General features: G+C 39.0%; 4 protein-coding genes across 5 annotated transcripts in view; 3 read left to right on the top strand and 1 right to left on the bottom strand.

The window, feature by feature from the left end:
• The first annotated feature begins 287 nt into the window (after positions 1 to 287).
• Positions 288 to 2,127, top strand: tmem258 (transmembrane protein 258). Its single transcript, XM_010771462.1, has 4 exons — positions 288 to 396; positions 738 to 847; positions 1,739 to 1,867; positions 1,972 to 2,127. Exons 1-3 carry the CDS (start codon positions 394 to 396, stop codon positions 1,863 to 1,865), a joined length of 240 nt encoding a protein of 79 aa, XP_010769764.1. The 5' UTR covers positions 288 to 393; the 3' UTR covers positions 1,866 to 1,867; positions 1,972 to 2,127.
• Positions 2,128 to 2,434: 307 nt separating this feature from the next.
• Positions 2,435 to 5,815, bottom strand: tmem138 (transmembrane protein 138). Its single transcript, XM_010771461.1, has 5 exons — positions 5,688 to 5,815; positions 4,615 to 5,167; positions 3,888 to 4,059; positions 3,521 to 3,596; positions 2,435 to 3,427 (listed from the first exon to the last, which is right to left on the bottom strand). The coding sequence occupies exons 2-5, from the start codon at positions 4,740 to 4,742 to the stop codon at positions 3,315 to 3,317; spliced, it is 489 nt and encodes a 162-aa protein (XP_010769763.1). The 5' UTR covers positions 4,743 to 5,167; positions 5,688 to 5,815; the 3' UTR covers positions 2,435 to 3,314.
• A 302-nt stretch (positions 5,816 to 6,117) lies between these two features.
• Positions 6,118 to 14,243, top strand: cracr2b (calcium release activated channel regulator 2B). Its single transcript, XM_010771460.1, has 18 exons — positions 6,118 to 6,174; positions 7,926 to 8,306; positions 8,381 to 8,492; positions 8,838 to 8,985; positions 9,364 to 9,510; positions 9,588 to 9,678; positions 9,769 to 9,864; positions 9,947 to 10,134; positions 10,513 to 10,584; positions 10,797 to 10,851; positions 11,786 to 11,865; positions 11,959 to 12,079; positions 12,511 to 12,637; positions 12,734 to 12,815; positions 13,015 to 13,129; positions 13,341 to 13,448; positions 13,581 to 13,657; positions 14,036 to 14,243. The coding sequence occupies exons 2-18, from the start codon at positions 8,049 to 8,051 to the stop codon at positions 14,115 to 14,117; spliced, it is 1,959 nt and encodes a 652-aa protein (XP_010769762.1). The 5' UTR covers positions 6,118 to 6,174; positions 7,926 to 8,048; the 3' UTR covers positions 14,118 to 14,243.
• A 181-nt stretch (positions 14,244 to 14,424) lies between these two features.
• cd151 (CD151 molecule) overlaps positions 14,425 to 14,954 on the top strand; it is a 5,856-nt gene continuing 5,326 nt past the window's right edge. Inside the window, exon 1 of one of the 2 annotated variants that reach the window (XM_010771458.1) lies at positions 14,425 to 14,601. The gene's annotated coding sequence lies outside the window, so the exon portion shown is untranslated. The remainder of the gene's footprint in view (positions 14,602 to 14,954) is intronic. The other variant, XM_010771459.1, reaches the window with a different exon arrangement.

The following is a 14,954-nucleotide window of genomic DNA, read 5'->3' as shown; positions in this document are numbered from 1 at the left end:
TGACGCCTGTTTTTCTTGATAATTGTCATGTAGGCTTATGTTTCCCAGTAGCTGAAATGTACTACCAAAATGTGTCACTACATAGTCACAATTGCTCATATTGTGTTTTAGTGGTTAATTTCTATGTTATACAAATATTTTTCATAATTTCACGATTTATGTTTTAATAACTTCTATGTTATGAATCCGAGTGACTCAAATGTTATACAAAAACGGAATTACTAATAGGGAATGCATTTGCAGCCTGCAGCCAGCCTGAGAAGCTCAACTGAGGGGTAAAAAACACTTTTTGTCTAACGTCAACTGTACGTCACGCAAAAACCAGGAAGTGATAGTCAGTACGTGGCCTTATCATCTTGGACCATAGAAAAAGGAGCTCCTCTGCAAAGCAAAATGGTAAAATAACTTAAATCTATCGTGTTTATTGACTTTCTATTTGTATTATGCAATGTTAAGCGGTTTTTCGTTATACGATGTTCATAGTTTAACCAGCAAAATAATTCGTTTTCTATGTGATTGTATCCTTGGCGTAGCTAACGTTGTAGATAGGCAAAGTAGCAACATTAGCTTCTCATGTCAAATCCAGTGATGTCGCGGCTCTAATAAAACCACATATACGTGTCTCAAAACTATTTAAACGCCATTGACGCGGTGCATTATGATAGGCGTTCATGGCTGGTGTTTGTGCTGTATGTTATTTTTTTAACCTGGTTTTATCCTTTCCTCTGTGGCTGCAGGAACTCGAAGCTATGACCAGATACACCAGCCCGGTGAACCCGGCTGTGTTCCCCCACCTCACCGTGGTCCTGCTGGCCATCGGCATGTTCTTCACCGCCTGGTTCTTCGTGTATCCTTTCACTACTGCTTTCTACAAAACACTGTTTACGTGCTACAGGACACATTAGGCTACCGAAGTATAGCAACTTGCAGTAACACGGTACAAGATTAGGTTGAGCAGCATATCAGTGCTTCTACATGTTATATAGAGCATCTTACTTCAAGTTCATAGTTCAGCCCCTGATTTAGTTGGTTACAATAACACATAACTTACAGAGTTGGTTATTGGCATTACAAAATAATAATTAGGCTTTGATAAAGCAACAAACACAAGCAGTCAGATGCTCACATACACTTGAACACAAACTCCCACTTCAGCTGTACTTATTTGGTAGAAAAAATAAAGGTACCCAACTTGGCACTTTATAAACTTTCTTCCTGCTTTAGGTTAAACCTATGGGTTGTCCACATTGTTTTCCTGTGTAGTACGGGATTATTACAGATATATATTTTGTTCAATTTCAATCGTATCTTTAAAATATAGCGGAAGCTAATTTGGCTTCAATGTCATCAGTTTATAACGAAATTGTTAACATAAAAATATCATAGTTGTCGTTCAGAGTCAAAATGCTTGATAAGGGAAGAAATCCACAATTGGAACTAAGGAAGGTGAAAAAGTCAGCATGTGTTACTATAGTTTGTTTAAATCTTAAATGTTAAAACAGGACTATGTTTGAATTATCCTCCGTTTTTGCACGTTTTTCATTGCTTTCAATTTTGACTTTTTTCAACAGTGATTTTATGTAAAGTTCATCAAAGCATTCAGAATGACACTAAACATAGTAAGCTAAGGACAATTGCATATTAAGCTAGACAACAGGAGGCGTTAGAATTGTCAAAGAGTTCAAAACTTGGCTGTTGGTTGTACTTTTTTTATGGCTGGCCCTTAACTTCTCATCAGCTACGAGGTAACATCAACAAAATACACCAGGGACGTCTACAAAGAGCTGCTGATCTCCCTCGTGGCTTCACTCTTTATGGGCTTCGGTGTGCTGTTCTTACTACTCTGGGTTGGCATTTATGTATGAAGGTACATTCGACATCTTATTAAACTCTCGTAGTTATTTTATTGTTGTTATTAATCACTGAAACAGATTTGTTAAAGTTAACTTTGTTTCCTCTCGTTTCCTCCAGTTTTGTGTGACCGATTTGAAAGAACATGACACATTCCATTGGAACGAAGGACATCACTCATCACATAATCTGGATTTCATTGGAGTGCACTGACAACATAATAGGATCATATGGACTCTGGTTTTCTTGTCACGAGTAAAGGGGATTTGTACAACTTTTGGTGTCCTTCTTTGTTCAGCCTGATATCAGCATGAATAGCTCAAATCCATGGATCACATATATTTTAATAATTGTATAAAAACTGTCTATCAATTCTTATTTAGATGAGACCAATAGTTCAATGGAACTGTTGTTTTCTAGCTATTAGAATGTTATTTTGACACCCTAAAGACTATTTATGGTGTGTTTCACTATGGTGCCTTAAACCCTCAAGCCCTGATTAATCTTTGTGTTAAATATAGGGCAGTCTTCACCTTGTCTACAGGTCAACACTGACTTGAGTGAAGAAAGGATTACACCAGGATTAGAGAAGGATTATTTATTTAAAAACAGCGAGAACGCTGTTCAAAGATTCCCACCCAGAGAAGAGAGTTCACTTGAACATTGGCTTATTAAAATGACATTAACCATGTAAACAGCACATAATAACCTTACATAAGGCCAAACAAACCAACCATTTTCTTCCTTTGAGGAGGGAATAACATACATTTTCAAAAAAACTATGACTACATGTTTTATGGATAAATTACTTCACTACAAAACAAACTTGCCATTTGCAAACACTGAAATCTTACTAATGTTCTTTCAATGCTTCTCATGCTGTCTGCCACTCTAATTGATTTACAAAGGCCACATAGATTACCAGACACAATCCTGGTTAATACAATACCACTATGGTTGGCTTACCTGACACTGTAAGCTGTTTAACCAATTCCTCATTTGGTGATGAAGCACAAATAAACAAACAGCTTGAGACTTTGCTGTGAAAATAGTCAAAAATTCTGAATAGCTAATAATGATGCTTGGTGTTATAATGTCAGAAGGGCCTTCCATCCCAGATCCTTTTGAAGGAATACCTCATCCCCAATATGATGAGCTTAAATTCTTGCAGACAACTGTTTTCTGAAGCCTCTAAAGGGAAAATAAATGGGGGCTGCTTTAACCAACTTCTGAAAAAACCGTCTTACAGGTGGACAAGTATCACAAAATAGCAAACATGTAAGTTTGTCAACAGCTGTTGTTAAACACGACCCCATTTACTTCAGTTAACCAAGAAATGTATCCGTTCAACTTTCAGATACGCAAGTTAAACAGGGTTTTCCAAGTTAACATAGTGTGATTCATAGATGTACAAATAATACAAAAATATTTTCCTTAAAGTCTTCCTCAAAACTGTCTCTTCTTCACTGACGAGCTCTGGTGAAGATGTTACGCAGCCACAGAGAGTCTTCATACAGCCTCGGGTCACCCATACACTCTGCTGTGCGTTTGTAGAAGTAGTAATACAACACTGCCGCTGTTGACAGAAAAAAGTAACATTTACTCAACTAATACGAAAAACTCATTAGTTGCAAAGGGAAATTATTCTGTAAATTAAGCCATCCCTTACCTGTTCTCTGGAACACAAAAAGAGCCTGAATGCCATCAGTCCAAATAAATTGGTTTGACTGAAACCATCGGAGGTTCTAAAAAAAAAATAAAACGTATAAGTTAAGTGTCCACCGTTAATCAGTTTTATTACCAAGTGGATTTACACATACGAGGAATTCACATTTGGTATAAGTGGTGCATACAGAGACACAGAAAAAAGAATCAAAACCAAAATAAATTACAATTATAAAAGCTAAGACTAATGCAAAAAATGAAAGAAATCTAAGTTGTGATATGACATCGCTCACTTCAATGTTTTTGTCATGATTTAGTGTTTACTTGAGCTAGTTGAAATGCAGGTTCTGTGTTGGTGTAACAAAGCTTACCAGCACCCAGCAGTGGAAGCAGATGCTGAGCGTCAGGTAAAGAGCAGAGATGATTAGCAGCGCCCTGAACCTCTCCAGCAGCAGGGACACCAGGCCCACCTGGAACACGTAGGTGTTGAACAGCATCAGCAGAATGATGATCACGTTGAACAAGATGGCGATGTCCTGCATGCTGTAGACACAGATGTTAATGGTTCATTTGTATTTCTGGTTTCTGATGGAATGAGTCATGTGTGAACAAAATACAGTTATGTGGGTTTTAACCATATTTGACAAAGCTTCACTATACAGGATATTGTTATGAAACAGTAATGGTTGGTCTAAAAGAGTAGAAAATGAAAGTCATTTATTTTTACAACCTCAATGATGATAAACCACGAAGAGTGACAAGACTTTCTATAAGTAAAGCAAAATAGCGTATGAGCATCTCAATAGTATAAATCCTTGGTTAAGTGCTAATGTATTCACTTTGTGTGATTAATCAATCAATCAATCAATCTTAAATGTATTATATTTTCAGCCTTAAACATATGTTATAGTCCATCTACCCCAAATGAAAACCACAACCAATTTTATGAAAAAAGTCAAATTTAAAATGCTAGACTTATAAAATACTTAATCAATGACTTAAACAAATTGGTATTAAAAATGAAATCAATTAGCTGGAGCATGTTTGTGACTTAATGACAGATACAAAATCATTTTAACATACAGTTCAGTGACTTACATGAAAAGCACAAGTTGGATGACCGGTGCTCCTCTCAGGAGTTCACTGAAAGAGTTGACGAAGAGGTCATAGGCCAACAGTGTCAGCTGGATTAGCAGCACCAGTGAGAAGTTACCAGTCTGCAGCATCTTCAGGGATGGATCTTGCAAAGCACCAAACCTCACAGTCTGTTCACCTCCTCGCTTCTGGCTGTTTTCTTTAGACTTGCAAAACTTAGGTACTTGATGTTGACACAAGTCTTTTCAGATTCACCCTCTACATACTTCAGTACAGAGAAACTGCAGAGGTCTAGACTACAGTAGGCAGAAAGTACTCACATGACTTCTCCATTCACATAGTCAAAATACTTATTACTAATATGTTCTATTGTTTTAGGTTATCCCCACTCCAGTTAGTCCCTCTGTTCATAAACATGTTGTTTATAGTCCTCAGGGAAAAGTGTCTTGGTGATGATTGAATGCAGTCCACGATACCAGATTAGATGTTTGAGATATTTTCATATGCTGCATGTTGACATCCTTGATGTGGAAAGTGTCCTCGTCAGCTGCATTTCCTGAAGGAGAGAACATTGAAGCACTGAGCAGTGAGACAAAAGATAGGTCGTTGTATGCTATGAGAAAATAAGCATTGTGATTGTTTATATCTTTGCCATGGCCTTCTCCAGTATCGTGCATACAGCTAATTTAGCAGTAAACCTAACCGTGCACCGTAAACACACACATACTCTTACACAAACAAACATGGAGATGACAACCATAGGATTACAGATTAATTTGAACTACGTGAACACCACTCTTGTTTTGTTGTTGACACACTCCCTTTCTCTTCATCTACTCTACCCACGACGGTAGCCTAAGGTTATTTATAGTACCAGATGCAGATAATCCTGGAGACGCATGATATAGTTATTTAACTGTTTTACAACCTAAACAAATCACTGTATTTTATAGCACACCTCGGTTTTTAACTTCGAGGAACTCCCTCCAGACACGTTTTGCTTCGTTACCATCATAACACTGGTTCTTCCTACTGTTGTATCACAGCTTCACATGTACGAAATGACGCCCACTTACCAGAACAAAGTATGAAGAATAAAGGAAGTCATATCGAGCCAAGAAGAAACATTACAATGTTCATATCCTACTTTTTTGCAGACAATGCTAACCACTCTGAGCCTCCACTGCTGCTTTTCAGCGGCAACGAATGTATTTCCGTAACTTCCATGGTAACGCTCCTACTTACCGTAATAGCAAAGAGATAGGTTCAAGAATATTTAGTTAAAAGCAATAATTGAGATCACCGTATCATTTTAGTTGCTTTAAATTGATTGTTTTTCCTACATGCTTTCAAACGAAGCTGCTGTGTGAAAGAAAAAACAATGAAGAAACATGTTAGGCAAGGAAAGTGTGGGTATTCAATGTTCGTGCTACTCCACACACTACGGTAAACTCTCATCAAACACAGTGGTCACTGCCACCCAGCGGCTAACGTCAGTACGTAAAGTGACTGCAGCACTAAACTGATCAAAGGCAGTGGCCACCTGGGTCCAGTACACTACAGGTGAGTAGCCACCAAGTTTCTACAACTTCTCTGAATTTATATAAAACACAGTCAATGTTATTTAGAAATATGAATACGCTTATGGTCACTCTTCCCGCCTTGGTGGATTAACAACCGACTAACTGTTGTGTGGGGTTCCTTTCTTCTTTAATAATAAATGTGCATTACTTCACTATCTTGGGTTTAGTTACCTTAGCTAGCTACAATGCGCATGTAAGCGATGTATTTTACTGTAAGTTGCCAAGCTCATTTTCTCTCAAACTTGTTGGTACAGTCGCTATTCTGAATTTAGCAAATATTGGCTACTGAATATCAACTTGATGTTGATCAGAGCTGTCAGTGTTTTTAAACATATGTTTTATAAAGTTAGACCGAGTGTCGTCTTGTGTTGACATTTATCTCAGAAAGTGTTAGACCTTTGACTGACAGTTTTGTAGCCTACGACACGTTGTAAACTTTGTTCACTTTCCCTGAGAAGTGGTAATTTGCTACAACACGGCGCTTCACTTACCGACTTTGCGAAATAGTGTGTGTTAAGTTTGTAAGTTTATCTGACCTTTGGTGTGGCTGTTGGTTTACTTACTTACAAAATCCAAAGCATAATGTTTGCACAAGTGCCTTATCTGGGATCCTAGCATATCTTTATGTTATAAAGAACTTTCGATCTGCATAGATCATCAGCTAAATGCTTTAGGAGTAGCCAGTGCATATTCTTAGATATTGGTTTTATGATTTTAGATAGCAAAGATAACTAGAGATACTGGAAGGAGAGGCACTGACAAATCAACATTAACTTGAAACTAATTGTTTTGAATTCAATTTAAAATAAACCATGTATGATTTATGCTGATGTGCTCTTCCTGTGTAATAGCGATGTCATCCAAACGGAAGACAGATTACATGCAATCTTGTATCCATCATAAAAAACTGTTTTTTGAGTGTTTGTGGAGATACTGAGGCACATTTTCAGCGCAGTTCTCAAGAGTGAAATCTGTATACAATTGTGGTATTTCAGTCAATGCAAACAAACTGCAAATGTTTTATTTGCATCTCCTCTCCCCAGGCAATCCTCCCTCCCCTTCGAGTACACAGAAACTCTCCTCACATGACACCATCCTGGTTTTTTTACCATCACACATCCTGGTATAGGGCAAGCTTTAGTAGTGGCATCATCATCACATGTTTTTAAATGCGCCTCCTCTTCATTAACAGTGGGGGCAACTGCTTATGCTGCGTAAAGCTAGGGATCTATGTTTGACCTGGCCTAGAATATGAACAATTTATATAGAAATGTAAAGTAACTTTCCTTCATGTCCCTCAAACAGTTGTACAAGTGTCTACTGTAGAGTTTGGACATGCCCGACACCTGATCACAGCAGCTGTAGAATATGTGTACAGTCACAGCGTTTGTTTTGCACCTCATGTTTGACAAGGGAGGACCTTTAGGCCAGCTTCTCACAATATCTTGCAACACAGAGAGAGAAGATCCAAAGTGTCTTTTTATTCACTCTGGTTAATAAGTGAAGGTCTCTGATTAGGCCTCAAACTGTTTATGTTCATACATACATAGATTTAATTAATCTCATTAGGGCTTTAAATATATTCCTCTTGTTAGACCAAAGTTTATAATTCCATAAGACAAATACAAGTATCCTATCCTCCCATTTCACCAGATAATGGTTAGTATTTCTTCACTATTTATGATGACACATTTATGTTTTATTGATTGTTTGTCATGCTTCACATTACAGGTCTACTTGTCATGACTCCGAGGCAAACAGAAGAGTTCCCCAAATGACACACTAAAAGTCATCAATAAAACTCAAAGAAACGCTCTCCAACTCCCAGCCTATACCTGTCGGCCTCAGTGCAGAATGTCTAAATGGCTGAATGATGGTGAAGTGCTGGTGGGTCAGGGCAGTGGGGAGGCAGTACTTGTGAGCCCCCGACCCCGGGGCCTCCCGTCTGGGAGCCCCAGGCCGGGCCGGAGGGCACGCAGTCCGCTGACCTCAAGCCGGGCCAGAGAAGCGGTGCCGTTAAGCCCCCTGGCAGAGACCATGGGCAAGGCCAAGGAGCTGTTTGTGCTGTGTGACAAGGAGGGGAAGGGGTTCATCACGAAGCGGGATATGCAGGTGAGCATCCGATGCGGTAGAATAACAACATTTAAGTTAATTGTAGAATCTTGAACTTTGTTTTCTCTATCCAGAGGCTACAAGGGGAGTTGCCTCTGTCCCCTGAGCAGCTGGAGACCGTTTTTGAGAGTCTGGACCGAGAGAGCAATGGATTCCTCACTCCTGTTGAGTTTAAAACAGGATTTGGTGAGTAGAGCTGCAACGAAAAGTCCATTTTAGCTTAGTCACTCGACATAGAAATAGTCACTTGATTAATTTTTTATACAAAAATATTTTATCTGCCTCTCAAATATGGAGATTTACTGTATTTCTCAATTTTATAAATCATATTACACTGAATATATTTAATATATGAAATATAGTTTAAATTAATCCATTTGTCTTGAAAATATATATATAAATATTTTTCTAGTTCCGTCCCATTGTTAAATGTGCAGTTGTGAGGGATTTGAGAACTTAGTTCTCCATGACTTTGAGAGGAAAGCCACGGTTTTTTCACGAATCCTCTTTGCCTTCCTCTGCCTGCTGCAGGTGAGTTTGTGGGGCTTGATGATACGACTGAGCTGAGTCCAGTCGAAACAGAAGCAGCTACAGAGCAGGTGGACTGGTCCCAGGACCCCTCTGCACTCAGACTGGTTAACATACTGACGGAGTTGGGCGCTGACAAAGTCTTTAAAGAGTAAGATCAATGTCATAAAGTTATATCTGTTTATTTTATTTTAGACTTAACGCTTGTATTACTCATGACTTGAAAACTAGCAACAGAAGAGCACCATTTACACTCAGTTTATCAGGTAAACCAGGCTTTAATGCAGTTTAATTCAGAGTTGTTTCTGTTATTTAGCCTACCTTCATTGTCAAGAGTGTGGTGGTGAAATAGTAGAAACAACTTCCTGAATAATGCAAAACAAATCCAACTATATCCTTCAAAGTAATCACAGAGTTCATTCCAAAGCTGAACATTACGATTAAGACCCTGCACCTGTTGTACTGTTAGTGATTGGTGTTGTGCTGCTAAGGTCCTCAGCCGCTCTAACAGTTGTGTGTTGTGTGTCAGTCAGCAGGAGCTCTCCTTTGTGTGGTGTGAACTCCAGAGAGACAGACCGGAGCTGCTGAGCATCCTGGAGGGCGTCCTGATCCACGCAGTGTCCAATCTGCAGGACTCCATCAGAGAGAGAGACAGCCTGGAGCAAGCTCTACGCAGGTACACACTTCCTCCCAATGTCCTCACAAACCACTCATCAACTGTGAGTCAAAATCAATCAACTGTTTCTGTTTTAGACGTGAGATCGAACATGACCAGGTTGTTCGGTCCTTAAATGAAGAAATGGAAAACCAAATCAGGGAGGAGAGAGAGAAACACCTGGCTCAGGTACATACTTGTGCTATATAGTCCACCCTTTGTGCCATTTACCTTTGTGTTCACGATAATAGCATTAAATGAATTTCTTGTGAATTAAAGGACAGTATTGGAAAGAAGCAGAGAGGACAAGAACTTAAGGAGGAGCTGAATATGCGGGAGCAGGAGTTGGAGAATACTCTGACTAAACAGAAAGAGGTAAGTGTACAAACAGTACTCAAGTTTTCCTAAAGAGTTTCAGTTTTATGAGTAAATCATCCGGACCTGTCTTTATCCTAAGCTGGAGACCAGAATCCGGCAGCTGAGCTGTGAACAGGTAAACATCAAGGAGCAGAACCAGCAGCTGCGGAGCCTCAACGTGCAGCTGCAGGAGCAGGTGGAGAGCAGCCGGGAGCAGCTGCAGCTGGCCCTGGGTCAGCTCAATGTGATGCAGCTCAGCTCCACACAGGACCAAGTGTCCAAGCAGAGGTGAGGGATAACGGCATGTCATAAATAAAACAAAAACGGTTTTTTTTCTAATAAACTAGTTTCTTCTTTGTTGTTGTTATTTTGGTTGGTCTTTAGAAAGAATTGTTTTAGTTGGGGACTGTTATGTTGTATATCAACACACATTTGGTATTTGCTGGTGAGTAGTAGCAGTAAGACGGTGTTTGTGGAATCAACATGGATTCAACTACAGTGACCTTGTTCATCGTAATGAAGGAGTTCAAGTATATCAGGTTTTGGCGGAATAGGCAGCGCTAAAAATGAATCATTTATTGTTGGTTTTGGTCTTTTCCTGGGATTTGTCGACAATCAGAAGAACATGGATGAATTGTCATCAATCTTTTGTTTGCTCCAATGTAGAAACGTGATGAAGGTGTCGAGGAACATGCAGAAAGAGAAAGAAAGTCTTTTCAAACAGCTGGAGCTGCTGAGGTAGGTCTTAATAACTACTGTTGCTGTTTTAATCAAGTTCATATGTTTTGAAGTAAAATACATTTCTCCACAAAATGTGTAAATGAAAAAAGTCTGTAAGGAACTTATGCAAACCCGGTGTGTTAACTCTCCTTTTTTTTTTTTTACTAACCCACCTTTAAACAGTAAAAGGCGTGGTCTCTGTTTTAATTGATTTTCTCTCTCTGTGTCAGGGACATGAACAAAAGGCTGCGAGATGAGAAAGACGCCCAGCAGTCTCAGAAGAGGGTTAGTCACAGAGGCTCTGTCCTTCCTCCTCTGCCTCTCACTTATTACCTCAGTGAAGACCTTTGTACCCCGTGGACACAGCAGATTTATCCAACATAAGCTAAGTCTATGAACGGCTTCATGCTTTATTTCATCCTCTGGACAATGATTATTTATATGGGCAGCTTTTATTGGTGGTTATTCATTGAGCGTTTGTTCAGTGACCCTGTTTGGGGTTTTGGGATGTCAGCACTTTTGACCTTTCTTGTAAAGGTACTCAATGGAGTGAAGGGTTTTGTTGAAACGACATTTATTCTATCTGTGCCAATTTGAAGAGAAAAGCATGTGTATGTTTAATATTGAAGGTGAACAAAATGGGTCAGTATTTAACTAACTACCAATCCTTATTATATTGAAGGACTGATAATTATACACAGGTTCCCTTTATCCAATCCACATTTTTAAATATGACAGTTTTGCCAAACCTGTAACATTTTTTTTTTTTTTTTTAGAAATTCTTCCAAGACTGTATCTTGATCAAAGTTTCTGAACAAATGATTTATGTATTGTTTGTCTGTGTATAGACAGGTTGTAACGTAAACCAATGCCATTTCTAGCCTAAGCTAACTAGCTGTGTCCAACTCTAAAGAATAGGGATGGATAATAGCGAGATCATTTACAGATACTACAAAACAAACACCTGCTGTTTCTATCTTGTATATTTGTCTTGTCAAATAGTTTGTAATCAAACAAGTGTATTGGTGATAAATGATGATGATGTTAAACTTCTATGCAGTAGAATAAACTTCTTGCTTTTTAAACATCTGCCTTTGTGAAACAATAAGTATGTCTTCAGAGAATACAGTGGAAATAACCATTGAAACACATCTTACAAATTACACAAACCTTAATGCTTCTCATTTCTTCTGCCTTACTTTTCACGAAAATCCTTTAGAATCCAAATGTCACAAAGCCTTTGAGGAAGCAAGGGTCAATCATAGGTAACTACTTACTGCAAGACAAGCCATTGAAAAGGTTTGTATGACCAACCCCACCGACATCACATTTATCATATTTGCATTAATGCTAGGCAGCAACTAATGTTATGTGTATTCATTGATTCTAAAGACCGCTGAGCTCATCCGATGAGCCGGAGCAGGAAAAAGAGACAGAAGTGACAAATTCATCCAAGAGACACCAACCGTCATGTAGAGTCGGGTGTGAAAATGTTGAGCAGGTGCAAACTCAGGTAGGGAACATAATGATAATAACATTAATCCCAAATGCATCAATTTTATAACACACTTAAAGCTCTTTATTGATAAACCAGCTGCTCAGAGGCTTGTTATAATCTGCACTGCTATGATTACATTAGTGTACATTAAATATATATGTTTTTTAATCTATACACAACATCTATTGCATGGCTGTCCGTCCTGGGAGAGGGATTCCTCTAATGCTGCTCTCGCTGAGGTTTCTTCCACTTTTTTCCCCAGTTAATTGTGGGGTTTCTTTGGGAGTTTTTTCTTGTCTGCTGCGAGGGTCTAAAGACAAAAGGTATCTCATGCTGTGTAAAGAGTCAAATGTGTCATTTGTAATATTGCGCTATATAAACAAATATGTATTCTCTTAAATGCAAAGAAACAAATGATAAGTGTGGTCCTTTTACCTGAATTTTAGAGCACAATTGTCAGTCCTCAGCGAGTGTTCAAGGTGGTATTCCTTGGTAACTCAGGGGTGGGTAAAAGCTCCCTCATCCAGCACTACTGCACAGGACACTTCTATAGTCAAATGAGCACTACTGTAGGTAAGCTGTTATTTTATTTTCACTCTTTCACAATGGCTAATGTGCTCCTGAGTAAATATATGTCAAACATATGACATAGGTCTTTGTTGCTTCCAGGTATAGATTTCCAGATGAAGAGCCTGTCTCTGGGCTCCATCACCGTCACCCTGCAGCTGTGGGACACTGCAGGACAGGAGAGGTCAGATTCCTGCGATTACCCCTCTTGTGCTTTTTTGTGACATGATTGTATTGTCTGTACACACAAACTGAAAGATTAACAATAAAGTTGACTTTGATTTTACATGCCATTTTAGGTTTAGGATATTTTTCATTTTTCATATTGAGCTATTTTTTGTATTTTTTTCTTTATTTTTTTCTTATTCCTTATGTGTGTTCAGGTTTAGCAGCATCACTGAGCAGTACTACCGTAAAGCTGACGGTATCCTTGCCATGTATGACGTGACTCAACCCTCCACCTTCACCGCTGTGAGAGGGTGGATGGACTCTGTGAAGGTAAACAGCTGGAGAAACACATGCAAAACAGTTTAGGATACATTTGCATACACATGCTTGTGATTGACTATACACACATTTCTATATAAACATTTCCCATCTGCGTGATAAATATGAACACAGATTTTAGATTGATGTTTTGTGTAGATTTTGTGATATCTTTTCCCTCAACAATGTTGTGTTGTTAAAGTGTGTTGTATGTCTGTCCCAGGAGAAGATGTGTGAAGGTGCGGTACTGATGCTGCTGGGGAACAAGCTGGACCTGGCAGACACACACAGCAGAAGAGTGACGACATCCGAGGGGCAGGGACTAGCAGAGGTGAGGCACATTTGAATATTCAAACAACTTTGTGCGGTGATTTACTCACAATGACACCGCTAATCCCTGAACATTATCTTGGAAATAAGTCTGTCATTTATTTTAGTTTTTTTCACTTCCTGGATTATACAGCAGCACCAAGCTCTGTTTTACGAGTGCAGTGCTAAAAGTGGATGTAACATGGAGGAGCTGATGACTCATCTGGCTAGGTATGGCATCTTGTTTCTTTGCTGTCCACATCTAGAGCCTGCAAAAGGTTTGTATCTGCCGTGTTTGCATTTTGTTGGTACACTCAAGCGTATGCAAATCCTCACAATCGATAGACTGGAATTAGAAAATGTTTGTTGCTGATTATTCATTTGAATTACTAACTGTTTTAACACTTTTAACGAATGTATTCTACTATAATACATATAAAGGGGGATGTACCTGATAAACTAGAATCTGAGTGTAGTGTATCTCCTCATTTTAATCATAGACCAGACATGGGGCAATGCACCCGGATCAGCAGTGTGAACTACAAACCCATTTTTATTCTCAAATGTTGTGGTTTCTGCTGCACAATGATTCCATTTTTTTCATTTTAGGACGTTGGTCTCCCAGCTTGATCGTAAATGTGAAGATGCAGTTTTACTGACTCAAGACATGACTAAAAAAGTCTGTTGTTGATAAACGGACCACAAAAGTAAAAAAAAAAAAAGACTTCTAACTAAAACTCCCAGGTTCCCAAGTTCTGTGGTCACTTCAAGACACAAACAGTGATATAATCTATGAACAACTTTACATTACAGTATCTGTAACAGTTATTTATAATCCATCCAATAAAACACATTTTTCATAACTCCTTTTTGTTGTCTCAGTCATTTTTTAAGAACATCTTCCAAGCTGCACAATTGTATTAGATCTCATATGCGTGAGAATCCAGCTGGGGGCAGCCATGTTCTCCATAAAGCTGGTGGTGGGGTGAGCTGCCTGTTGAGCCAAAAGAGGACTCAGACGCCTGAGTAGGAGGCTCTGGTCTGAGTGTCAACTGAGAACCGACGCTGTTGCCGTTAACCTTCATAGACACAGCACATCGACACTGGGGCTGGTGGGATCTGGGAAGACGTTGCCTCGATAATCTACACTCTCAGGGCCCTCCATCTAAAATCAGGTAGGAGTATTTCAGTCTCAACGGAAAGGGAGAGCAGTTTTTCCATGACACAATGAGTTAAAAATAACTTTTTATGTTATGACCATTAGGAGCTGCCTGACTGTCACATTTTCACATGGAATACTTTGTTTTGTGAATAGAAAGATAGCATTTTTCAGGTGTTAGTGTCACTTGACTCTCTCTGGAGATTGTCTTTTGTGTGTGTGTGTGTGTGTGTGTGTGTGTGTGTGTGTGTGTGTGTGTGTGTGCGTGTGTGTGTGTGTGTGTGTGTGTTTATTCTTACACTGCATGATGCTCAGGGACACAACTTAAAATAGAAGTATTGTAAAGTTCATTTCGGGTTAGGATAGAGA

This window comes from Notothenia coriiceps, unplaced genomic scaffold (genome assembly GCF_000735185.1).
Source record: "Notothenia coriiceps isolate Sejong01 unplaced genomic scaffold, NC01 NC01_scaffold00009998, whole genome shotgun sequence".
NCBI lineage: Eukaryota > Metazoa > Chordata > Actinopteri > Perciformes > Nototheniidae > Notothenia > Notothenia coriiceps.
The sequence above is the reverse complement of the archived record's forward strand: the minus strand, read 5'-3'. Positions and strand labels throughout refer to the sequence as shown.

What these genes read in the sequence shown, in the direction of transcription:
- tmem258 (XM_010771462.1), top strand. An exon ending in TTCACCGCCTGGTTCTTCGT is followed by an intron (nt 848 to 1,738) that starts GTATCCTTTCAC and finishes ACTTCTCATCAG; the next exon opens with CTACGAGGTAACATCAACAA.
- cracr2b (XM_010771460.1), top strand. Translation starts at nt 8,049, where the DNA reads ATGTCTAAATGGCTGAATGATGGTGAAGTGCTGGTGGGTCAGGGCAGT. An exon ending in CTGGAGCAAGCTCTACGCAG is followed by an intron (nt 9,511 to 9,587) that starts GTACACACTTCC and finishes TTTCTGTTTTAG; the next exon opens with ACGTGAGATCGAACATGACC. An exon ending in GACCAAGTGTCCAAGCAGAG is followed by an intron (nt 10,135 to 10,512) that starts GTGAGGGATAAC and finishes GCTCCAATGTAG; the next exon opens with AAACGTGATGAAGGTGTCGA.
- tmem138 (XM_010771461.1), bottom strand. Translation starts at nt 4,742, where the DNA reads ATGCTGCAGACTGGTAACTTCTCACTGGTGCTGCTAATCCAGCTGACA. An exon ending in ATCCAACTTGTGCTTTTCAT is followed by an intron (nt 4,060 to 4,614) that starts GTAAGTCACTGA and finishes CTGTGTCTACAG; the next exon opens with CATGCAGGACATCGCCATCT. An exon ending in GCTTCCACTGCTGGGTGCTG is followed by an intron (nt 3,597 to 3,887) that starts GTAAGCTTTGTT and finishes TTTTTTTTTTAG; the next exon opens with AACCTCCGATGGTTTCAGTC.